At 40.5% G+C, this 25,788-nt stretch overlaps 1 protein-coding gene across 14 annotated transcripts in view; it reads right to left on the bottom strand.

Annotated features, from left to right (window-relative positions):
- LOC138757918 (mitogen-activated protein kinase 10) overlaps positions 1–25,788 on the bottom strand; it is a 300,847-nt gene that overhangs the window by 37,363 nt on the left and 237,696 nt on the right. For 2 of the 14 annotated variants that reach the window (XM_069926041.1, XM_069926035.1), the window contains exon 8: positions 10,313–10,384. The exons of 11 other annotated variants lie outside the window; for them this stretch is intronic. In XM_069926041.1, the coding sequence (XP_069782142.1) occupies positions 10,313–10,384 (72 nt within the window). Of the gene's footprint in view, positions 1–10,312; positions 10,385–16,940; positions 17,132–18,816; positions 18,867–25,788 lie in introns of those variants that run through there. One more of the 14 variants, XM_069926046.1, reaches the window with a different exon arrangement.

The raw sequence follows: 25,788 nt of genomic DNA, 5'->3' as shown, positions 1-25,788 counted from the left end.
CACTAGACCACAACAGCAGCACCCTTGTCTGTAGATTTGATAGTGAGGTTGGCTTTAGTATGAGTAAGTGGAGGGCAAGGCATTCTAAGGGGGTGGTACTGGAATGGGTGAGGGGAGTGGTGAATTCAAGATGGTGGATGTCTCATTGACAATTCGAAATATACAATCCAGAGCAGGCAGAAGGCTGCAATGAAGTGTCCAGGAGGAGGAAGGTTTAAAGCAAGAGAGGAGGTATGTAGTGCAGTGGTGGGAGGAGAATCCTAGTTTTAGAAGAAAGCACAAAGGCAGAGCCCATAGAAGAAGAGTTCGCATTATGGCGAACATGGAACTTGTTGAGGTGTGGGTGAAAGGGGATGAAAGTGAGACCTCTACTAAGGACAGAGCATTCATTCTCTGAAAGAGGATCAGAGGGGATGGTAAGCCAGGCAGGCTTTGGAGGAGGAGTTAATGGCGTGGAAGCTATTGGAATATGGGGAGGAGGATGGGGTGGATCAGGGGATGGAGGGTGGAAGGACCCAAAGGAAAGAGAGGAGGGTTAGGGAAGCCAGTGGAGGGATGGAGAGGGCCCAGAGAGAGAGTTTGTGATGGAGGCTTGGTCCTGTAGGCTGCTAGGGCCAAGGTGAGAGTTCACGATGGAGACTCGACCCTGTAGGCTGATGGGGTCAGGGTGGGAGTTTGCGTCGGCATCTCAGTCGTGCTGCCACTAGAGCTAGGGTGAGAGTTTTCAACAGATGCTTGGTCCTATAGTTTAAAGACAAGTTCTGCCAGCTGAAGGATGGCAATTTACAATGAGAGAATTTTCCCACATACCCTCTGATGGCATCTCCCTGTTTTTTTTAACCTCACTTTTGTCTGTCAACACCTCTTACTAGAGGCAGTGATTTATTTCTCTTGGCAACCATCTGCTATCTGAGGTCAGCAGAACCTACTTTGTAATAGAAGCCTCTTGAAGATACATCCTATTTGGAATGTCAGAAAGTCCAAGCTTTCATAATTGATGAGGTTCAACCATGTGTCTTCCAGACACTCATACACACACACACACACACACACACACACACACACACACACACACACACACACACACACACATACACACACACACACACACACACACACACACACACACACACACACACACACACACACACCACCTGACTGGCTTTGGAAAGCAGATTCTAACTGTCCCTAATGGTCGACAAGCTATAGGCTTTGTAATTGTTGCTATCATGTCACATGTCAAAAGTGATCAAACCTCGAACTAATCTAAATGAGCTGTTTTATGGATGTCCTGCTCACTTCCAGTTCAAAATAAATCAGGAACAAAACTGGGTGTTATCTGATGATAATGCAGATAGGGCCAAATCGGCTAGACATGGGATTTTGAACAGGTATTGTAATGGTCAGTGAATGCTATTACAGTGCCAGTGACATGGGATTGAATCCGGCGCTATGTGGGTTACCTCTGGGTGCTCTGGTTTCCTCCCATCCTTCAAAACGTACAGGGATTGTAGGTTAATTGGGGTATTTAGGTGACACTGGTTCATGGGCTGGATGGCTTGTAACTGTTCTGTATCTCCAAATTTAAAAAAAAGAGCCCTTGCATGGCTGCAGCTTTGAATCTATTTCCTATTTTTAGCTATCCAAAGACCATGCGTAACAAAGTCAAACAAGACATTCTGCAGGATTTGTGATTGTAGTCTACACAAAAATGCTGGAGAAACTCAGCAAGTCCCGCAGCATAGAAAAGATGAAGATACAAAACCAATTAGGACAAGGTATGAGCAAAATCAGACAGATGTCCGAATGAAATGATGGAGTGAGGGGCAGGGGAAGGGGCACAGGGTAACAGGCAAGATAACATAGGGGACATGGGTGGGAAGGTACAAGAGAAAAAAGCTGAGATTGATTGCTGGAGGGGAGATAGTTCTGTGAATTGAAAGTGAAGGAGACAGAGGGATGGGAAGAGAGGGAGAATGAGGAGTGGGCTCACAGAAACTGGAGAAGTTGATGTTCATGCTATCTGGTTGGAGAGTGTCCAGACAGAATATTAGGTGTTACTCCTTCAGTTTGTGGGTGGCCTTGGTTTGATAGTGCAAGAGGCATTGGATTAGAGTGTTAATGGCCACTGGGAGATCCCCGCCATTGTTGCAGACAGAGTGAAGGTGCTCAGTGAAACAATCTCCAAGTCTGTGTCCAGTCTCTCCAACCTGGAGAAGGCCACTGCAGGAGCACGGGGTGCAGTAGATGAGCCCCGAAAATTTACAAGTGAAGTGTTTCCTCACTTGGAAAGACTGTTTAGGGCCAGGAATGGCAGTGAGGGAGGAGATGTGGACACAAGTGTAGCACTTCCTGCATTCACAGGGGTAGGTACCAAGCGGGGAATTAGTAGGTGTTATATGTGGAGGAAATGTGGCCTCTCTGCCTGTCTGGATTGTGTGTATTGTGGGTGATCATATGTCCTCCCTGTCTGAAACTTATTTGAAAGTCACATCACCTGTCAATCAAGGTTAAACTCAGGCCACCAATTAGTGCACACCTTGCCGTTGGCTAACTTAAATCACCTTGGGTCATTATTGGCTAGAAGCGCAGATTAGCACTGTACATAACACCATTGCAGAGCACCTTCTTTTTCTCTGCCTTGTTATCCAAGCCTCAGACATCACTGCATGCCAGGTCGCTACTGTGGACATCGCTGATAGTGTCGCAGGTAAGGTGTGCACTAAACTGAAGCTGAGCCATAGTATTGCAAAAGATCAAAACTTGCAGAGAGCCACACCCCTGTTGGTCAGAAAACTGGGTGTGTGTGTAAGAGTCGCTGATGGTTGTTGTGTGAGCGGGTCGCGTATAGGTTTACCATTGTCAGAGACCAACTGAAGTCCGAGGTGAATATCTAAGTGATCGAGTACCATTTAATATTCTTCCATTTGTTTTCCATGTGTTAATAAAAGTTACGTGCGATTGTAACAGTTGTGTCCAGACTCATCTCTCTGTGAACCCACTGAACCTGATACTCTTCCCAACATGACAGTAGGAAGGGATGAGTAGATGAGGGATCATGGAGTGAGAAATTCCTTCAGAAGGTGGAGAAGGGAGGAGAGGGGAAGATGTGCCATTATCGTGGGGGAATTTAACATGCATGTGTATCAGGTTGGTTGAGGCAACCTTGAGGAGGTCTTCATAGAATGCATATGTGATGGCTTCCTTGAACACCTTGTTACTGAACCTACAAGGGAACTGGGCCTGTGCAATGAGACAGGTGAAATTAGTGATCTTGTAGTTTGGGATCCTCTTGCAAAGAGTATGATAAGAGTTTATCATACAAATGGAGGGTACAATAGTTTGGCCTAAAACAAGTGTGTTATGCCTAAACAAAGGCAACTACAAGGGGATGAGGGAGGAGTATATGGAAGGACAGTTGAGGAATAGTGGAGGACTTTCAAAGAGATTTTATGGGGCTCAACAAAAGCAAGGCAGTAAGGGTAGGGGTACCCAGCCTTGATAACTAATGAGATCAAGGAAGGCATCAAACTAAATGCTTGTGTCAAGTCGCTAAGGGCAGTGTGAAACTAGAAGAATGGGAAAAGTTTAAGAAGCAACAAAGAACCACAAAGCAAGCAATTGAAGTAAAAGGGAAGGTAGATTATGAGAAAAGATCAGTACAAAATATAAAAGCAACAGTAAAAGATTTTTTAAGTTATATGAAGTACAAAAGCATGTCTAAAGTGATGGTTGGACACTTGGTAGATGAGAAGGGGGAATTAATATTGGATAATGAGGAAATGGCCAAGGCTTTGTGTCAGTATTCACGGTGGAGGACACTTCAAACATGCCTATGATAGATGTATTGGGAGGTGAGGACCTGGATTTAATAGCTATCTCAAAAATAGTCATACTCAGAACACTTGAGGCTCTAAAGATAGATAAATCCACTGGTGCTGATTGAATGCATCCCAGGGTACTGAAAGAAACACGAAAAGCTATAGTCAAAGCTTTGGTGATAATTTACCAAAATTCTCTGGTCTCTGGACAGGCCCCAACAGATTAGAAGATGATGAATGTTATGCCACTATTCAAAAAAGGCCAGTTAGTGCAACATCTGTAGTTGGGAAAATGCTTAAAGTTATCATTGAAGAAGAAATGGTGAGGCATCTCGAGCGAAATGGATCCATCAGGCAGATGCAGCATGGATTCAGCAAAGTCAGGTCCTGTTTGACAAATGTACTGATATTCTAGATAGAGGGGAGCAGGAGGATATTGTTTATCTGTATTTCCACAAGGCGTTTGATAAGGTGCCACATAGAAGGCTTATACAGAAGTTAAGGATGCATGGAATTAGGGTGATGTATGAGCTTGGATAGAGAATTCATGAACCAATAAAAAGCAGAGAGTTAGGGTTGAGGGATGTTTATCTGGTGGAAAAGCAAATTATGCAGAGGGATACGGAGAGTCTGCAGAGAGGTTATGGTGCAACTGCACAAAGTCTTCTTACATGAGGAAGAATGTACTGGCTTTGAATCACCCAATCGATTCCAGAGATGAATGGATTGGCTTTGAAGGGAGGCTGAGTCATCTGGGACTGTACTTGAGGGAATTTAGAAGAGTGAGAGGCGATCTTATGGAAACATAAAATTATGAAAGGTATAGATAAGCTAGAGGTAGGTAATTTGTTTATTTTTGTAGGGGAGACCAGAACTAGGGGACATAGCCTTCATATTCAGGGTAGTAAATGTAGGACAGAGAAGAGAAGGAACTGCTTTTCCCAGAGTGTGGTCAACCTGTGGAATTCGCTGCCTATTAAAGCAGTAGAGGAGTCCTTAGTAAATATATTTAAGAGAAGGTTGGATAGATTTTTATATAGTGAGGGAATTAATGGATATGGGGAAAAGTTAGGAAGGTGGAGGTGATTTTTACTGTTTTTATTATTAAGCTCATTAGATCAGCCATTATCATATTAAATGGCTGAGTAGGACTCGATGGGTTGGATGCCTTAGTCCTGCTCCTATTTCTTATGTTGTTCTGTGTCTGGTGGTGGGATCATGTTATAGGTGACAGAAGTTGTGGAAGATATTATGTTGGTCATAGGTGAGGACAAGGGAAATTGGGTTTTTGCTGTGCCTGTGGGCTGAGGGGACCAGAGAAAATGTGTGGGTAATGGAAGACATGAAGGTGAGGGCTGAGTTGATGGTGTTAGAGGGGAAGCAACATTTTTTGAAGAAAGCAGATATCTCGGATCATCTGGAAAGGAAGACCTCATCCTGGGAGAAGATGGAGACAGAGGAATTGAGAGAAAGGAATAGAATCCTTACAGGGGACAGGGTGTGAAGAGGTGTATTCAAGGTCATTTTTGGTGTTGATTTGAAGTCAGGGTGAAAGTTAGCAACAAAGTGGAGAAAGTTGATGAATTCCTCAAGGGTGCATGAGGCAGCATCGATGTAATCGTCAATGTAGCAGAAGAAGAGTTGAGGTGTCATGCTTGTAGCATTAGGAACACATGGTGCAGCAACCATACAGTTATGTAAATGTAATTCTTTCAAATTTCATGTTCAGCGTATACAGTATTATGAAATAATGGAAATGCACATGTTTTAGATGAGAAAGATGTCCTCCTTATGTGGGAGTTCATAATAAATCATGTCATTCCCTAAGGTTTACCTTGATTCTCATTTTCTTTCTCTCTCCCTCTCCCTCTCTCTCCTCTGTCTGTGTGTCTGTCTCTCCCTGCTTTGCTCTCCCTATCTTCATCTCTCTCTCTCTCTCTCTCTCTCTCTCTCTCTCTCTCTCTCCCTCTCTCTCTTTCTCTCTTCATTTTACTCAATTTCCAAAGGTCACACAATGAACTCAGAAAGACTAGTCATCCAGGAGTTCACTCCTGGGGGACCTAAAGGTACTTCATGCCAAAGACAAATGTCTTCCCTATCATTTTCCTTCCCAATTTCAAGGAGACATGACTAATGCACGGTACATTAAAATAAAAGCAAATGCCTCTACGGAGCACCAAGCATCTCATCACATTAACCTGCTGCTTTCACATGTTTAGGCCCTTCGTAATTCATTCACATTCATTCATGGGCGACACAGTTAGCATTGCAGTTAGTGCAATGCTGTTACAGCGTCAGCGACACAGGTTTAAATTTGGCGCTGTCTGTAAGGAGTTTGTATGTTCTCTCCTTGTCTGCAAGGTTTTCCTCCTGGTGATCTCGATTCTCCCCACCCTTCAAAAAGCATAGGGTTGTAGGTCAGTTGGATGCCACTGACCTGTGGGCCAGAAGAGTCTGTTATCGTGCTCTCTGTCTATTTTTAAAATTCCGTTTAAGAATATATGGGGATGTAGTGTGCGTCGAAAGAACCAAAGACTTGTTGATCCAAATCAAGGCTTTGGTTCTTCCGACGCACACTACAATTTTATTAACTAAAAGACTGGAGCATATCACAAGTAGGTTGACCAGTCCAGAATGACCTGGTCTGGCTAGGAGCAATCCTTTAAGACCTGCCAGTAGGTGTGGCTACACTCTCAGCCAATCACAGTCATCCTGCACTACAATCTGTACATATAGACATTGGTGATAGAATCTGTACTATCACAGGGGATTATTTCAACTTGACTCCAAATTCACTTCAGTGCATTTGTTGACCTCTCACATGAATGACAAATCAATGGGGATTATATGATTCCTGTCAAATGAGATTGGAAATCCAAAACTGAAATTATTACATTAGATTTAGATTATTCATGGTGAAAAATAATCCAACGTTCACTTCAAATTGCATGAATTATTCCATTTCAAATGCAGTAATTAACTTGAGCAGAAAAGTAACTGGCTGTTTCAATTTTGGCTCTTCTCCTTTAGTGACATTTACACAATTAAAATTGCAGACTTTTTCCCCTAAAACAGAAGTCATCAGCTTGGTATTGCCTTTGACCAATATTTAAAAAAAAATACTACCATGTAAGCTGCAAAATCCTGGTACACTCCCAAAAAATCTAAATGGACATTTTCCCACTGCAGATATTTTTCACTAAGTGACACAAAAGTCTTAGGGCTCTGGTTAAGGTCAATTTTGTGTGTGAAAAATATATGGTGGAGATTGAAGACTGCATTAAACCAGAGAAATTTTCATCTTGAATACATTTTCTTTTCATTTTTATAGAATGAAATTTCACTGTTGCCTGTAATGACTATTTCGAAGCAATGTTTCCAAATGACTAGCAATGCGGTCCCATTTTAACATCAGAAGACACAGCAAGGCCCTTCACAACATTTTCAGACAATAAATGACGACAAATCACATTGGTAGCCAAACCAAAACTTGGGCAAATAGATTTTATTTGACCTTGGAGAGTTTTGAAGGTGAACAGGGGTACAGTGAGGTGGAGGGAAGGAATATGGAGGTTTGGATCTGGGCTAGGGTTGCTGATGGTTTGAACTGAATGAGAGTCTTTGCAACTGCAGAGACTGCAAGATTGCTGGAGGCAAATCCATGGACACTCAGACACTTTGGGGGGCACTATCTTTTGCTTCTCTTTTTCTCTGATTGTGAGGGGTGCTGGGCAATGCTAATAGTGAATCTTCATCTGTCTTATTTCAGACTGAAGGCAATTTCATGAAGCATGACATTTCTGTTTTATTACATGGCAATAACTAGTATCTGAATCTAAACCCAATCCAGCTGAAACCCTGCCCACTAGTGGAGAAAAAAGGTAAAGCAATAGACAGCCAGAATTGGAACAGAGTTCAGATTCAGGATTAGAATTTATTGTCATGAACATGTCACAAACTTCACTGTTTTGTACCAGCATCACAGGGCTAATATTGCTATAAATCACATTACAAAATAAATAAATAGTGCAAAAATAAGAGAAGAGTGTCTGTGATTCATTGTCCATTCAGAAATCTGATGGTAGAGGGGAAGATGCTGTCTTTGTACAATTGGGTGTTTATCTTCAGGCTCCTGTTTCTCCTTCCAGATGGCAGCAGTAAGAAAAATGTATGGTCTGGGTGGTGAGAGTCCTTGATGATCGAGGCTGCAATCTTGAGACACCGTCTTTTGTAGATGTCCTCAATGAGTGGAGACTAGAGACCATACCACGAGCATAAGACATAGGAGCAGAAATAGGCTATTCAGCCCGTTGAGTCTGCCCCACCATTTATTCATGAGCTGATCTATTTTCCCACTCAGCACCACTGCCCTGGTCTTATCCCCATAACTTTGGATGCGCTGGCTATTCAAGAACCTATTAATTTCTACCTTAAATATGACTTGGCCTCTTACAACAGCCTGTGGCAACAAATTCCACGGATTTACTAACACCTGAGTTTATGGCCAAACCTTTAAACACATCATCTGGAATCTAGATCAATCATTAACTTTCTAAACTTGAAGGACTATGCAATTTGTCCTCATAATGTAATTCCCATCCATGATAAGAAAGATTTGTTTAGATGCATGGCTGTGGAAAAATATATTTAAATGAGACACATTTGTGAAAGAGGACCAGACAGTACAAATTAAATCAAAGCAAATTTGAAATACAATAGATGATATTATGCGATTAGCATAAACGCTGCTGATAGATTATTCCATAATAGATCGTCTGAAACTAATGCTGAATGAAAGCTCTTTTAGTTACTCCCTTAACTATTTCCTTACATTAACTAACATTCCTAAAATACATATTGACTACCTTTGAAGTGCATCACTTTATATTTCTCTTCATTAACCTTTGTTCTGGCTATTTAAACATCTTCCCTGATCACTCTGTAATTTTTCAGCTGCATCTCTGGATCTACTGTCTGTCTTAGTTTTACATCAACAGATAGACCCCAACTTATGATGTTCCAACTTATGATATTTCAAAGTTATGATGGTCAGAATCTGTACTTTCGGTTTTGAGTTCCAATGTTTATCCGCACTTGCGATGTGCAGCACGCTATTCTTACGCAATTTTGGGCAATGACAACATCGCACGAGAGTAGCATGCAGCTAACTCTCTTGTGATAGTGACTCAACCATACTACTCTCATCCTGGCCTTCCATCCATCCCGAACATGGATCCTTGTTCCGGCTGTCCGCCCATCTTAACTCCTGACTGCGGATCTTCACCCTGGCCATCCAAATACCTGACCACGAATCCTTGCACTGGCTGCCTTCCTATCTGAGTTCCCAAAACCCCAGTTGCCTACGCATCCGAACTCCTGAAGCCCTGGCTCCCCGTGCGTCTGAGTTCCTGATGCCCCGGCCTGTCCCTTTAGCATTCCCATTATTCTCACCATCCAATGATTAATTTTAGTGCAAAATTTCTTCAAGCATAGTGTAAATAGCTTTTGAATGAAGATTTTCAGTGTTTAAATTAAAAAATAAGTTTAAAAAATGGTAGAGAGCGGTATTGTTTTGACCTATGATAATTTAGACTTACGATGTGAGTCCCGGAATGGAACCCTATCGTAATTTGGGGTCGACCTGTATTGCAAAGTTTTGCCTTAAGTTCGTAAAAGTTAATAAGAGTGGTGGTCCCAATATCTATTACCCCGTCACCTTCTTCATTCACAATTCCACCCTGACGCAGTTCCTCTGAACAATGTAAAATATCCTTTTGATTTTTTTTTAAGCCAATACTTTTATCAGTTCCCTAGATTTTCTCTGAATCTTACCCTCTTTGAACTCAACTTGCCGTGGATTTTTTTTCCAAAATGCTTTCTTGGAAACCTTGGGGTGTGATGATGAATTAGGATCCAGTCCTGTTTTAATATCAATAGGAGTAAAGCTAGCAGCCAATTCACTTTCATCCAAACTACACTGTCACCTAATGTGGCTGTATTGGTTGTTGTTTAGATCACAACCCTCTTTGATTTCACTTCCTTAAAACCAATAAAAGATATTCCTGAATGTATGAAATGTTAATATGGAGCAAAGAATTCTCAGTTATGGCATGATAGTTAACATTATTATTTTATATATCACTGAATATGACTGGATATGTGGCTGTCTCTATTTTACCTTGTTAGGCCATGATGAACAAACAGAGGAATAATGATGCCTGTGTACCAAATGATAACATTATTCAAATCTGTGATTGTGAATCAGTAGTCGCAAATGTTATTAACATTTATAAAAGTGGTTATCAGGCTACACATCTAAAAGTAATGCAGAACAGAGGCTGGACCACAATTTTGTCCCAAAATACAATGAAAGCAAACTTTAGTTGCACCATATTTTAATTATTTTGACATATATACCATTTAAATAGAAGCCATGTCTATTTCTATCAGGTAACTATCACTGGAGGTCAAAAGGTTGCTAGGAAGGATACGATCAGTGCCAGGGAACAACACGGCGCCTCTGATCATTTCTCCCATGATGCACCCAACTGACCAGTTATCAACTGAAAGCAAAATTGGAATGAAGGATAATTAACTTGAATAACAGAGCCAACAATAAAGTTCCTTAAGAATGCACAGAAGAAACAGAAGCAGTTGACCATATCCCCAGAATGCCAAACCATATTGCAATGAACAGAGACATTACGACTGAATTTCTCGGAGGTTTTCATTGCACCACTGATGGAGTTACAATGTCTGAACAGCTAAAAGCCCGAGGAAGTTCAGGGTCCTTTGCGTTTATTGCGCTTTGGCTGTGGCTGCAGGATTTGTCAATGTTCTGTCAATTAATTAATACAAATTCCACAAAGCAATCAATTCTTATTTTTTGCTGACCACGCTCTTGCTGATTCCTCTCCTCCATGAAGAGTGCCACCGCAAATTAAAGAGTAGGCATGGCTGCAGTCAAATGGAATGTCTCTGCAGGCAATGCATTTAATTCTTAACTCTTAATGTCTTTGTACATATTCATATAATTATATTCTCAAATATACAACCCCTGTACTTAGAAATTACTCTCTTTCATGCCCAGAAGTAGAATCTTATAAATATATATTTTCCTTTTAAGAAAATGTGTAGCATTATAACTCTATTGTCCCTTTTAAGATTTCAAAATACTTGATGTGTGAACTTCAGGAGCCTTTGCTCAAGTATCATCCTGCTTTTGAATTTCATTGATAACAGTTTTATTGTTATGGTTGCATTTGTAGGAATTCAGTGAAATAGGAACAGGGGCGTAACAGTTAGCTCAATACTATTGCAGCTCCTACACCTCCAGTTCAAATTTGGCGCTGTCCGTAAGGAGTTTGTGCATTCTCCTCATGTCAGTATGGGTTTCCTCCAGGTGATCCTCCCACCCTCTAGGTTAAGTGGGATATTTGCATGCATGGGCTTGTGGGCCAGAAGGGCCTGTTACCATGCTGTACGTCAATATTTAAATAAAAAAATAAATTTAAGATTTTAAAATTTAAGGAGTACAGGCAGTCCTCAACATCTGACTTACAGACATTACGAGCTGACTGTTCCCCCAATTCGGCATGCACATAATTGTGCCCCATTTTGAGCATGTGTGTAATGTTACCTCATGAATGCCCCTTCTGGTGTGCAAGACATTGATGGAACAAGAGTAAGTGCTAACATTTAATTATAATTTTTTTCTGCATAGAAATGTAATACACTATAAACATTTGACTAACTGACACTAAAAACACTAAATAAGAACCGTATGTACCTGTTCCAACTTACCTACAAATTCATCTTAAAGACAGACAGAGGAACTGAACTAGTTCGTAAACTGGGGATTGCCTGTAATCCTTAAGAATCTTGTACTTTTGATGAGATCATGGCCAACTATACTCTATTATTGTCTGAATGTTTCTGCTGATATAAGTTCAACACTTCCAAGGGGTTTGATTGCCAGATTTCCACTCTCATGTGAAGAAGTCATTCCTGACATTACTGCCAGAGAATTCTGTTTCCATCAGACTGAATAGTTCCTCTATATCTACCTAACAAAACCTTTTATTTTTTTTTTTAATAATCTCATTTTGGAATCAAGAATCACGTCACTGGACAAATGATCTACAAATTCGACATGAAAGTTTGCTATCATTCAATTGAATCTGTATGGTGTCTCACCCATATTAGGGCATAATTCCTGAGGGATCCAGATCGTAAGTGATCACAACACTGCATTGCTGGACCATAATTTCTACCCCACTGCTTTCTTCTTATCTTCAGCTTTTATTGGCCTTTTAAATTCATTATTTGCACGAGTCCTCTACAATTTATTGATTTCCATATGTAAACATATGTAAACATCTCTGCTCTTCTAGATTCAAGCTTTGAACCATTTAGAAACATTCTGTTCTGACATTTCCAAGTTTAACACATTACATCCCAGGTCAAGTTATTTTTGCCACAGTTATACCCATTCACAATCCCATCTGAATATTTATGGACACCCCATGAAATGTCATCAGCAAATGTGGATATGCACCCCTCTCTCTCTCTCTCGGTTTCCCATATGTCCTATATAGATTGTCACTTTTCATTTTATATATATGGTATTTTCAGTCTCACTATATAACACTGAGCAGCATCACATCACTCATGTGGTTAGTATGAGTACATCCCCATCTTCCCTAATCTCTGCCTCCTGCTTCCTAACAATTCCATGTCCAAAGTCATTGGTAGCCCCCTCACTTTTTTCATAATTTCTTGTATGGAGCTTCTTGCCAAGAGGAAGTTCATATCAAAATATTGATTGGCATTTTCTTGTTCATCGTGTACCCTCTAATTGTCATGAAGCAATATGCAGTCTTTAAAGCAGGCTGGTTCACTTTGATCAGAAACCATTTATCTGACAGCTCAGTAATTTTGTACCTCGCAACACATTCTCCCAATGTTGGTATAAACAGATGTGTTGATCTCAATTTTCTTAAAATGAGATGATGTAGTTAATTTTACAATCCAGGAGGAAAGTTTTGATTCAAGACTGGAATTTCCAGAGTTACCTCAATTTATTCTCTTACTTCGTTAAATGCCTCAGTGTCAGATGCTGGAAATTGGTCAACTTCTAAGAAATTAGTTTTTCCAACATATTATTTTTTAAAATTTATTTAACTTCCTGTTATTACTTTAGATAACTCTTAAACTAATTCCATCAACATGGTTATAGCTGGGAACACAATCAACTTTTTTGGGGGAGGTGGGACCTTAATGAATGCACATCTGAATCCCAAAGGGACCAGGATCATGCATGCTGGGAGAATTTTCTAGGGCTACTAAAGAGGTTTAAACTAGTATGGTTGGGGGGGGGGGGGAAGGGGGTCCATATAAAGGAGAACAGCATAGAGAAGGTTTGTCCACTAATAAAGAAGGCTTGTAGACAAAGTTTGGGGGTGGAAAGGAAGGTGATTGAGAAGTTAAAGGATCGGTGGTGTGATAATGCATTTACTTCAATGTGCGGAGTATTGTAAGGAAGGTGGATGAGCTGAAGGTGTGGGTAGACACTTGGCCGTATTAGTGAGCGCGGTTGCAGGAGGGTTGTGACTGGCAGCTAAATATTCCAGGATTTTGCTGCTTTAGGTGTGATAGAATTGGAGGGGTAAGGGGGGGGGGGGGAGGTATGTGGCATTACTTGTCAGGGAAAATATTACAGTGGTGCTGATGTGAGATAGATTGGAGGGATCGTCAAGGGAGGCGGTATGGGTGGAATTAAAAAATGGAAAAGGAGAAGTTACAATTATAGACCGCCTAGTGGGGAGTGAGAAATAGAGGAGTAAATGTGTAAGGAAATAGCAGAGATTTGTAATAAGCACAGGGATGTGTTAGTGGGGGATTTCAATTTCCTAATATAGATTGGGAAGCACATTCTGTGAAGGGGCTGGATGGATTAGAATTTGTAAAATGTGTGCAGGATAGTTTTTTGCAGCAATACATTAAGGTACCCTCTAGAGAAGGACAGTGTTGGATCTACTGTTGGGAGATGAAATAGGGCAGGTGAACTGATGTAGGTGTTGGGGAGCACTTCGGATCCAGTGATCATGGTACCATTATTTTCCATATAATTATGGAAAGTGATAGGTCTGGTCCAAAGATTAAGGTTTTTGAGTGGCGGAAATGAGAAGGGATTTGCAAGGAGTGGTTTGGGATGATTTGTTTGATGGGAAGGAAGTAGAGGAGAATTGGAGGTCTTTTAAAGGTGAGATTTTGTGGGTGAAGAATCTTTATGTTCCTGTTAGGATAAAAGGCAGGGCAAAAAGTTTGAGAGACCCATGGTTTACAAGGGAGATTAGAAAGTTGGTTCGAATTAAAAAGGAGACCTACATAAAATATAAGAAACAGGGTTTAAATGAGATGCTTGGAAAATACATGAATTGTAAAAATAAACTTAAGAAAGAAATTAGGAAAATGAAAAGAAGGTACAAGGTGGCTATAGCGAACAGGGTGAAAGTAAACCCGAAGGGTTTTTACAAGCATATAAATAACAAAAGGAGAGTGAAGAATAAAATTGGTCCCTTAGAGAATCAGAGTGGACAACTGTGTGAAGAGCTGAATGAGATGGGGGAGATATTGAATGAGTTCTTCTCTTCAGTAATTTACTAGGGAAAAGGATATGGAATCGTGTAGGATAAGAAAAGCAAAAAGGATGATTGTGGAAAATGTAGGGATTAGGAAAGAGGGCATGTTGGAACTTTTGAGGCATATAAAGGTGGATAAGTCTCTGGGTCCCGATGGGATTTTCCCCAGGAGCTTGAGGGAAGTCAGGGAGGAACTAGTGGAGGCTCTGACAGTGATTTTTCAAAAGTTATTAGAGGGGGGCATGGTGCTGCAGGATTGGCATATCACAAACGTGGTTCCTCTATTTAAAAAGGGCTCCAGATGTAGGCCCAGTAATTATAGGCCGGTAAGCTTGACGTCGCTGGTCGGTAAACTAATGGAGAGTATTCTTAGAGCTAATATGTATAAGTATCTAGAGAGGCAGGGACTGATCAGGGACACCCAACATGGGTTTGTGCAGGGAAACTCATGTTTGACAAATCTTGTTGAATTTTTTGAGGAGGTGACTAGGAAGGTTGATGAGAGTAGAGCAGTAGAATGTAGTTTATAAGGCCTTCGATAATGTTCTACATGGAAGGTTGGTAAGGAAAGTTCAGGAGATAGGTATTAATGTTGAGATAGTCAAATGGGTTCAACAGTGGCTAGAAGATAGATGCCAGAGAGTCATAGTGGATGACAGAGAGTCAGGATGGAGGACGGTGACAAGCAGTGTGCCTCAGGGATCGGTGTTGGGACCCTTGTTGTTTGTCATTTACATTAATGATTTAGATGATGGAGTGGTAAATTGGGTGAGTAAATATGCGGACAATGCAAAAATAGGGCGGTGGGGGGGGGGTTGTGGATAGTGAAGATGGTTTTAAGAGCCTGCAGAAGGATTTGGACTGCTTGGAAGAGTGGGCTGAAAGATGGGAGACGAAGGGCTTCATTTTGGGAAGAATAATCAAAACAGACATATGAAATGAAGGGGAGGACATTGGGGAATGCAGAGGAACCAGAGAGATTTTGGAATAATGGTTCATCATTCTTTGAAAGTGGAATCTCATCTGGATAGAGTGGTAAAGAAGGTTTTTAGTATGTTGGCCTTTATACATCAAAGCATAGAATATAGGAGTTGGGAGGTGATGTTGAGACTATTCAAGGCATTGGTGAGGCCAAATTTGGAATACTGTGTGCAATTCTGGTCCCTAAATTATAGGAAGGATAGCAATAAGTGTGAGAAGGTGCAGAGAAGATTTACTAAAATGTTGCCTGGATTGCAGTATCTAGAATACAAAGAAAGATTGAGTAGTCTGGGTCTGTTTAGAGAAAAATAATGTTTGTTCTAAATGGTGAAGTGACAGATCTAAGAATTCAGTAATTTCTCTTGCCTAGGAACATTAAAGAGCCAGAAAATCTTGGATGTGAGCAGTAGACATGAAATCAAACATCCTGATTCCGGTGCCAAACCCTTGTACTTTGGAAGCAGATATCAAGAATTTGGAGGTGCACATTCACAATTCTGCCTCTCTTGGCACAAGGATGCATTCATTTTTATCTAGTTAAGCTGTATAAGATTTTGACTTGGATTCTTCATAAAATTGCAATCCATGTCACCATAATTTACATAGAACAATACAGCACAGAAACAGGCTCTTTGGCCCATTTAGTATCCGACCTAATCTCGTCAGTCTGCACCCAGACCATAACCTCCATGCCCATCCCATCCATGTCACTTTCCAGTCTTCTCTTAAATATTGATAATGTATTATATTTATTGATACTGTCAGAATTGCATGCTGTATTTATTCAATTCAAATCAGCATTTTCTAAATTTTCAGGCCCATACAAAGGGGAAAAAAAATAAATTAAAGCACCAGATAGAAATTTTCCAGGGTTACGCTCCCTCTGTTATTTATTCACTCACATTTTCAGGAAGGAATATCATGTTTTGTTTTGTTAAAATATAAATAAATCATAAATGAATGCCCAACTGGAATATCACGCATAGATTTTGAATTCCAGTTTACTTTTAAAATAATCATGAGACATGATTTTAGGTTAAAACCTTGAGAGATCTATTCTTAGCTACCATTTTACCAGTAATTCTGAAACAGAACAGATATGCTAGTGTCTCAGCTAAATAAAATGAAACAAATTCACACTCCTGTTTTTACCCTATTTCTGGTGGGAACATTTTTGCAACTCTTTCAATTCAATGACACCAGAACTGTTCAACACCTAAGTTCAATGGGTTAGTAGTATCCTTCCCAAAAAGGCTAAGCTAGCCAAATATGATGTCAGCAATTAAGAGTAAATTAACAAGAGGTTCCTTCCTCTTGCCAGTACTGAACGACAACAATGAAAGGCTAAAATAACAATAAGTGAAGGGCGAGAATGATTGACATTTAAAAAAGGTTTTGTGTTCTTCATTTTAATTTTATAGTGTTTGAAATGTTATCCAGATTGTAAGGATTTATAAAACCATAAGCAGATCGATATGCAAGATTGGAAGATAGATATAGAAAAATAGTAATGCAAAATACAGTGCAATTCTCACGATACTACAACTTATTAAAAGCAGCTCTCAAGCAGTTCCTCCTGCTTCTGAAACATTGATGGAGATAACTAACAGGAGCAGTTATCCTCTGTAGCAAGGAGAATTCCAATGGAGGCACATATGGTATCTCTCACCTGACTGCAGCTGCCCTCTGGTGTACATAAAACAAAGGGAAAGTTGGTTACATGAGAAAAAAAATAAAGCTAGCGCTGATCATTTTTCTCTGTTAAATTTTCTCGGTTTTGAATCGAATCAAGATATTGCATTAAATGACATAGGCAAAAGCAAAGACGTGTCTTGAATGATAAAAAAATGTTTATAAGAAAAAGGGATCAAATTGTTTAAACTTAAATCTCAATATGCAGCATGGTAACAGGCCCATCTGGTCCACAAGCCCATGCTGCCCAAATATCCCAATTAACCTACGACCCCCATACATTTTGAAAGGTGGGAGGAAACTGGAGTGCCCATGCAGACACGGGGAGGACAGACATACTCCCTACAGACAGGGCCAGATTCGAATCCGGGTCGCTGATGCTATAACAACATTGTGCTAACTGCTACACTAACCGTGCTGCCCAGAAGATGTTGTGAAAGAAAATGGCAATAAATGCATATTTATCAATTATATTCTTCGTTTGCAAACTGCAGATAAATAAGAAATCTTCTTTTGTTGGAAAACCAATGATCCTAATGAATGAAACTGAATGAATACAATAGCTATTGGATCTCAATCTATTCAGAACAACCTTCTCAAATGACACTATCTAAGACTTCAATGCTTCATTAAAGTGTTACACTTTAAAGCATTCCATTCAGATATTTCTCTTGCATTCCCCACAGTTCCTTGTAAACGAATGTACTACTGAAAATTAGAATGGATTCTTGGGCTCCAATATGAACAACTAAATGCCAAAATTGCCATGTGATTGATGACTGTTTAGAAGAGGGGAAAAGGAGCACAAAAAATGTTAAATATTGCCAAAACTCTGAACAAAATCATTTCAACGTCCAAAAAGGTGATGCTTTCGGAACTGCTGCAATGGCGGTGCTGCTGCTGGTACCGACACAGGAGAGCAGAGACTCAGCGCTGCCACAAAAGTTTCAACCTCCCAGTCCTAATGCTGGCGGCTCCATACAGGCTTTAAATGTCCTGCTAGAGGAGGTGATGATGTTTGTTGGTAAAATCCTGGAACCGCGAGATTTCTGCTCAAGAAGCTGAAGTGTTGTGGATACCAGTGGAGCAGCATACCAGAAACAGAGAACACCACCTCTCACCCAACCCCAAGTCCACCCCACCCCCCCACTGTTGAGAAGGAGATGCATGAGAAATGACCCGACTGGATGGTGACCATTGTAGCGGAAATGTGAGGGGCTCAATGGCTGAAGGACCCAATGGGGAAGCTGTCCATGGCAAAAGACCAGCAAGGGGCTCAGCACCTGAGAGACCCACACAGGTTGTGGACTACTGGAGACCAGCTCAATGGAATCAGGTATTGGAACCATGATTTTAGAGTGATGAGGGAAAGAAGGGCTCCTGAAGTGCCTAGGTGCTGAAGACTTCTTTGTTGTGTAGGAAGTTTGGATCTGGAGGTCTGGTTTCTGATGAATTGAACATAAGTCTGTGTGGCTGCAGAGGCTGCGGGAGTACTGGAGTCAAATCCATGACACAGTGACTCTAAAGGGACTCTCCTTGCCTTCTCTTTCTCCTGTTGTTAGGGATGATGGGCAATGCTCATGGCAACACTTTGTTTGTCTTACAGCAGACAACATGCTTGTTCCTTTTTTAATGACAGAATAAAATAAACTTTGAACAAACTAAAAATGTTGAACAACCTGGTCAATTCTCCTTTTCCCTGCCTGGATGCCGATCTGCTGAAATATGCCTACATTGGAATGAAAGAGATCAATTTCAGGTGGGTTCTTTACGGGCCAGTTTATCTGTCAGATTATTTCCCAGACTGCCAGAAAAATGTCCCAACTACTTCAGGGAATTTTCAAGGGAATTAAATAAATGTTACATTTACTCAACAGGTCAGGCAGCATCTGAACCTCATGAAATGGAGTTAATGTTTTAGGTTAATGACGTTTCATCAGGATTGGAAAACTTCAGAAGTCAAGCATATTTTCAAATAAGTGGAGTGTGGTGATGGAGAGCTCAAAAGACACCTAAGACATGGTGGTCCAAGTGAGTGAGAGAGTGAGAGAGTGAGAGAGTGAGAGTGAGAGAGTGAGAGAGTGAGAGAGAGAGAGAGAGAGAGAGAGAGAGAGAGAGAGAGAGAGAGAGAGAGAGAGAATGGTACAAGAGGTGATGGGAGGAGGATGATTGACCATTGCTGATTAGTTTGGAGGTGAGTCAATGCTTCATCAAAAACAAGATGGAAACAAACCAGCAAGGGTGAGAAAAGTAGGATCCCTACTTCAGACAGCTCAGCAGTGATTGACAAGTCTTCACTATCTTCTCTGGCATGATCAGTCACAGTCAGCTTCAGTCCTTTCATGGGCATTCACAGCCTTTGGTCCTCACTAAGAGCTAGGTTGCCATGTTTCCTTTGTTCTGATGAAAAGCCATCAACCTGTAACAGTAGCTCCATTTCACTCTCCCCAGGATCACTCAAATTGCTCCAAACTTTCAGCATTTTCCATGTTAATTTCAGATTTACAGCATCTATATTTTCTTCAACTTTATTCGCTACAAGCAGCTGGCCTTTTGGAGGAAGCTTCTGGTGTACAGACCTTACATTTCAATGCAGCTTCAATGGGGGATTTTGCAAACATATCTTAGATAGAAAACATTCAAAGTTTTAAATTCAGATCAAAACAACATCATTTGTTAAATTAAATATGGCACTTGTCTCTCTTAAACTGTTCTTTCATTGAGCTGAGATGCGTCAAGAGTGTGCTAATAGTTTGAGCCAGTCTTGGTTCAATTACAGCAGTTTTATTTCTTGAATCAGAAAGCTATCAGGAATAGGTGCCCCTTTGAAAACAAGGCTAAAACATCAGAGAACATTCTGAGGATGTGGTAGAGACTCAGGGATGCTATATTTCAGATGACATGTTACATCAAGTTCATCTGTCTTTTCAGGAGGGATGCGCACCATCTAATGAACTTTTTGGTGAAGGCCAAAATATTCTCCTTATTCATCTTTTGATCAGCACCATTAAGTTGGACCATCTATTCACTGTCACTTGTGGGCTCTTACTGGGCAGAAATTATTTGGCTGCATTTTCTAGATTTCATAATTGTCTACATGTCCAAAAGTTCATTGCAGAAAAGCACCTTGAGATGTCCTGAAAACAGTTAAATTCAATCCCAGAGTTGTTTCAACTGTCGGGACATCTTAGAAATTGCAACCTTTGTTGTTCCCTGGTGATTCTAGGATCGACTGACTAGAGAGAGGACATCAAAGCAGCCATCTTGAACTTAAGGTCTTTATTTAAAAATGATGTTACTTGCCTGTGGTCCAGAGGCTGATACTCAGTTCTTTGCTTACTATTTGTAGGTGACCATGTTTAGTGGGAGGGGTAGGATTAGCATGGGGGGGCTTTCTTTCTTCCTTCTTTTTTTAAAATTTATTTTATTATTTTCCCCCTTTTCTTTATAATTAAAAATCACTTTATCTAGTTAATTTACCACAAATATAGTTCAATAAACAGAATATTAACTTAAGTTTTTCTAAATGAATTTCTATTATATATGAACAGTGTATGCAAGATAATGTATAAATTTCTCATGATTCATTGTATTTTATTGTATTAAGATCTACAATTATTATTTGTTCAATACACATGTAATATTTCTCTATTCCAAACCAATAGAAATATACTAAAAAGAAACATATATGTAGGTAATATTTCTGACAGCTTGCCATAAATTTTTAAACAAGTTATAGTGCACAAATAAAACTGGTGCAATCGTGGTCAGGTGACCGCAAAGAGTTAAAAAGGACAGACTCAGCTGAAAGAAGCTGATTGGTGAAATTGAGGTCAGGTGACCTGAGGAGCGGCAGCAAAGATTAAAAAATAGTTGAGAATCACTTTAAACATAAGGAAACATGGAAACATTGTTAAAGTGATCTGAGTTAGAATGGTAAAGTAAGTGCCACTCAGTTTGAGAAACAAAAAGGATTCAGTGGGTAGGTACAGATAAGGCTGGTTTTATTTATCTTAAGTCAAAGACAGTGGGAATGCTCCTCTTAGCAGAATGTGGTAGAGAGGGAAGCCAGCAGTATCCCTGATGACTTTGCCTGCGAGAAGTCCATCCAGCTGCAGGTCCTGACAAACCGAGTTGGGGAAATTGAAGCTGGAGTTAGATGATCATTTGGTATGCTGAGGAGGTGATAGACTGGAGTTACAGGGATGCCATCATATCCAGGAGACAGAAAGAGGGTAAGCTAGGTGACAGTCAGGAATGGGAAGGGAAACAGACAGTCAGTGCAGGGCACTCTGTACCTATTCACCTCAATAACAAGTATATCATATTGGATACCGTTGGGAGGACGAACTACCAGAGACAAGCCACAGCGTCTGCTCTCTGGCACAGAGTCTGGTCTTGTGGTTAAGAATGAAAGGGAGGAGAAGAGGCAAGCTAGTGTGATAGGGGATTACATAGAAGGACAGATAAGATGTGCTGTAGAAGAGATTGAGAATCTCAGTTAGTAGTTGCCTCCCTGCTGCCAGGGTCTGAGATATCGCTGATTGATTTCACGACATTCTTAGGAGGAAGGATGAGCAGCCAGATGTTGTGGTCCATGATGTGGGTAGGAAGGATGATTAGGTCCTGCAAAGAGAGTTTAGGGAGTTAGGTGCTAAGTTCAAGGGTTGAGGGTGAGGGTTGTGATCTCACGATTGCTACCCATGCCTCGTGCTAGTGAGGTTAGAAATAGGAGGATGATGCAGCTTAACACTTGGCTAAAGAAATGGTGCCGGAGGGGTAGGTAGGACTGGCAGCTCAATGTTCCAGACTTCTGTTGTTTCAGATGCAATAGAGTTTGGGGGTGATTTCTGGATCATTGGGCTCTCTTCTGAGAAAGGTGGGATCTGTTCTGCTAGGTCAATTTGCATCTGAACTGGAGGGGGATCTAATATTCTTGAGGGAAGGTTTGTTATTGCTAGTCTGGGGCGGGGGGTGGTTTAAACTAGATTTGGAGGGGGGTGGGAACAAAAGTGTCAGACCAAATAGGGGACTGGAGGAGGAAAATAATGAAGTGAAGATTGCATGTACCATCGGAAATCAAAGGGTTTTATCTGGTGGAAATTTTATCAGGTGCATCTATTTCAATGCAAGAAGCATTGTTGGAAAGGAAGATGAGCTTACAGGATAGATTAGCATGTGAAATTATGATATTGTAGCCATCAGTGAAATGATTGCAGGAGGGGTAGGTAGGACTGGCAGCTCAATGTTCCAGACTTCTGTTGTTTCAGATGCAATAGAGTTTGGGGGCAGGGTGGGGGGGGGGGGGGAAATGAAAGGGAGAGGAATGGCATTTCTTGTCAGGGAAAATACCACAGCTGTACTCACACAGGACAGACCAGAGGGCTCTTCTACTGAGATTACAGGGATGAAGCTGAGCAATGGGAAAGGTATGACAACTAGGCTGTGATAATTAGAGGAGCAAATCTGGAGGGAGGGAGAGAAAGAGAGAGAGAGAGAGAGAGAGAGAGAGAGAGAGAGAGAGAGAGAGAGAGAGAGAGAGAGAGAGCGAGCAGACAGCTGCAGGAAACACAGTTGTAACAGGAAATTTTAATTTTTTATATATTGACAAGGACATTCATATTGTAAAAGGGCTGGATGACTTAGTTTGTCAAAAATGTTCAGGAAAGTTTTCTAAATCAATATATAGAAATACCAACTAGAGAGAGTGCAATACTGGATCTTCTATTAGGGAATGAGACAGGACAGATGACAGGTGATGTGTAGGGGAACATTTTGGTTCCAGTGATCATAATGCCATTAGTTTCAAGTTAATTACGGAGAAGGATAGGACTGGGCCTTGGGTTGAGATTCTAAATGGGAGAAAGGCCAATTTTGAGGGAATAAGAAAGGATCTGGAATGCATGGATTGGAATAAGTTGTTTTCTGGCAAGGATGTGCGAGGTAAATGGAGGACCTTCAAAGGTGACATTTTGAGAGTAGAGAGTTTATATATTTCTGAGAGGATTAAAGGCAAAGTGAACAGGCATAAAGAGCCTTGATTTGTGAGGAATATTGTGAATCAAGTTCAGAATGTAATAGCAGGTAGCAAATAAGGTACTTGAGGAGTATAAAAATGCAAGAAAAACCTCAAGGAAAAAATTAGGAAGGTAAAAGAAGACATGAGGTTGGTCTGGCAGACAATGTGAAGAAAAGTCATAGAACATTGAAAACAGGCCACTCAGCCCTTCTAGTCTGTGCTGAAATACTATTTAGCTAGTCCCATTGACCTGCACCCAGTCCATAACCCTCCAGACCACTCCCATCCATGTATCTCACCAATTTATTTTTAAATTAAGTGTGAGCCGTATTTATCACGTCAGATGACAGCTTGTTCCACGCTCCCATCAATCTCTGAGTGAAGAAGTTTCCCTTAATGTTTCCCCTAAACCTTTCCCCTTTCTTTCTAAAGCCATGTCCGCTCATATTTATCTCTCCTAATCTAAGTGGAAAGAGCCTATTTGCATTTACTCTGTCTATACCCCTCATAATTTTGTAAACCTTTATTAAATCTCCCTTCATTCTTCTATGCTCCAAGGAATGAAGCCCTAACTTGTTTAATCTTTTCCTGTAACTCATCTCCTCAAGACCCGGCAACATCCTAGTAAATCTTCTCTGCACTCTTTCAATCTTGCTGATATCCTTCCTGTAGTTAGGTGACCAAAACTGTACACAATACTCCAGATTTGGCCTCACTAAGGTCTTATACAACCTCACCACACCATCCCAACTTCTTTACTCAATACTTTGATTGATGAAGGCCAAGATCCCAAAATGCTCTCTTTACAACCCTATCCACCTGTGACACCACATTCAGGGAATTGTGTACCTATATTCCCAGATCCCTCTGTTCCACTAAATTCCTCAATGTTCAACCATTTACTGTGTATGTATGCCCTTTCTTTGTCTGTTCTTCCAAAGTACAACACCTCATACTTGTCTGCATTAAATTCCATCTGCCATTTTCTGGCCCATTTTTACAGTTGGTCCAGATCCCTCTGCAAGCTTTGATAACCTTTCTTGCTGTTCACAACACCTCCAATCTTTTTTTTTGGAACATTTTATTTCAAAATCTTATCCATACCTGTAATAATACCAAAATACAATCATCAATTATTAATTAATGTCAGTTCTATTATACATGATGGTATAAAACCCCCAAACACCCTAATCCCCTACCACCTAATAAAAACATCCCCAAGTAAAGAAAGAAATAAGTAATAAGAAGAAAATAGCAAAAGAAAAGAAATAAAAAATGAAAAAGTAAAGGAAAGAAACATGATTGCAAAGAAGACACTGCGCACCACATGGTTCTACCCATTTACATTTTATTTAATTCTTCCAAGAGGTTAACAAGGTTCTCAGAGTTTAGGGTAAATATCTATAAATTAATTCCCGCAGTTTGTAAATACAGGTGGCAAATTTGAAAAACTACATCTTATTGTTTCTCAAATTATAACTAATCTTCTCAAGTGGAACACAACTATGCATTTCTGTCTTCCATCGCTCTATACCCAGATGAGTGTCCGATTTCCATGTGATTACAATACATATTCATGTTACTGCTAATGCAATCTTTACAAATTGTTTTTGATATATAGTTAATTTCAATTTTGATGCCTCCAATCTTACTGTGATCAGCAAACTTGCTGTTCCAGTTTCCTACACTATCATGCAGATCATTGATATAGACAACAAACAACAATGGTCCCAGCACCGATCCCTGATGCACACCACTAATCAGAGGCCTCCAGTCTGAGAAGCAGCCATCCACTACCACTCTCTGTCTTCTCCCATTCAGCCAATTTCAAATCCATTTTACAACTTCTCCAAGGATACCTAGTGTCTGAACCTTCTGAACAAAGTTCCCATGTGGGACCTTGTTAAAGACCTTACTAAAGTTCAAGTAGGAAACATCCACAGCCTTTCCTTCATCTACTTTCTTCGTAACCTCCTTGAAAAACTATGATTCACATCCTTAATCAGCCCTTAGCTGTCCAAATACTTGTATATCCGATTTCTCAGAACACACTCCAATAATTTACCAACTACTGACATCAGGATCACCAGCCTGTAATTTCTTGTTTTACTTTTGGAACCTTTTTTAAACAATGGAACAACCCTCAGTGTTATTAAGAGCAAAAGGATAGTAACAGACAAAATTGGACCCCTTGAAGATCAGAGGCCTGCAGTAACCTTGAATGGTGCCAAAAGAGATGGGGGAGTTCTTAAATGGCTTTTTTCGATCAGTATTTACTCAGGAAACTGGCACAAAGTCTACAGAAGTAGGAAAATAAGCAGTGAGGTCATGGAACATACACAGATTAAAGAGGAGGAGGTGTTGCTATCTTAGAGCAAATAAAGTTGGATAAATTTGCAGGGCCTGACAAGATATTCCCTTGTACCTTGAAGGAAGCTAGTGTAGAAATTGCAGGGGATCTGTCAGAAATATTTAAAATCCCCTTAACCATGGTTCCGGTGCCGGATGATTGGTGGGTATCTCATATCATTCTGCTGGTTAAAAAAGTCTCCAAAAGTAACCCAGGAAATTATAGGCCGGTGAGCCTGATGTCAGTCGGAGGTAATTTGTTGGAAGGTGTTCTATGAGATAG

This window comes from Narcine bancroftii, chromosome 3 (assembly GCF_036971445.1).
Source record: "Narcine bancroftii isolate sNarBan1 chromosome 3, sNarBan1.hap1, whole genome shotgun sequence".
Classification (NCBI taxonomy): domain Eukaryota; kingdom Metazoa; phylum Chordata; class Chondrichthyes; order Torpediniformes; family Narcinidae; genus Narcine; species Narcine bancroftii.
The sequence above is the reverse complement of the archived record's forward strand: the minus strand, read 5'-3'. Positions and strand labels throughout refer to the sequence as shown.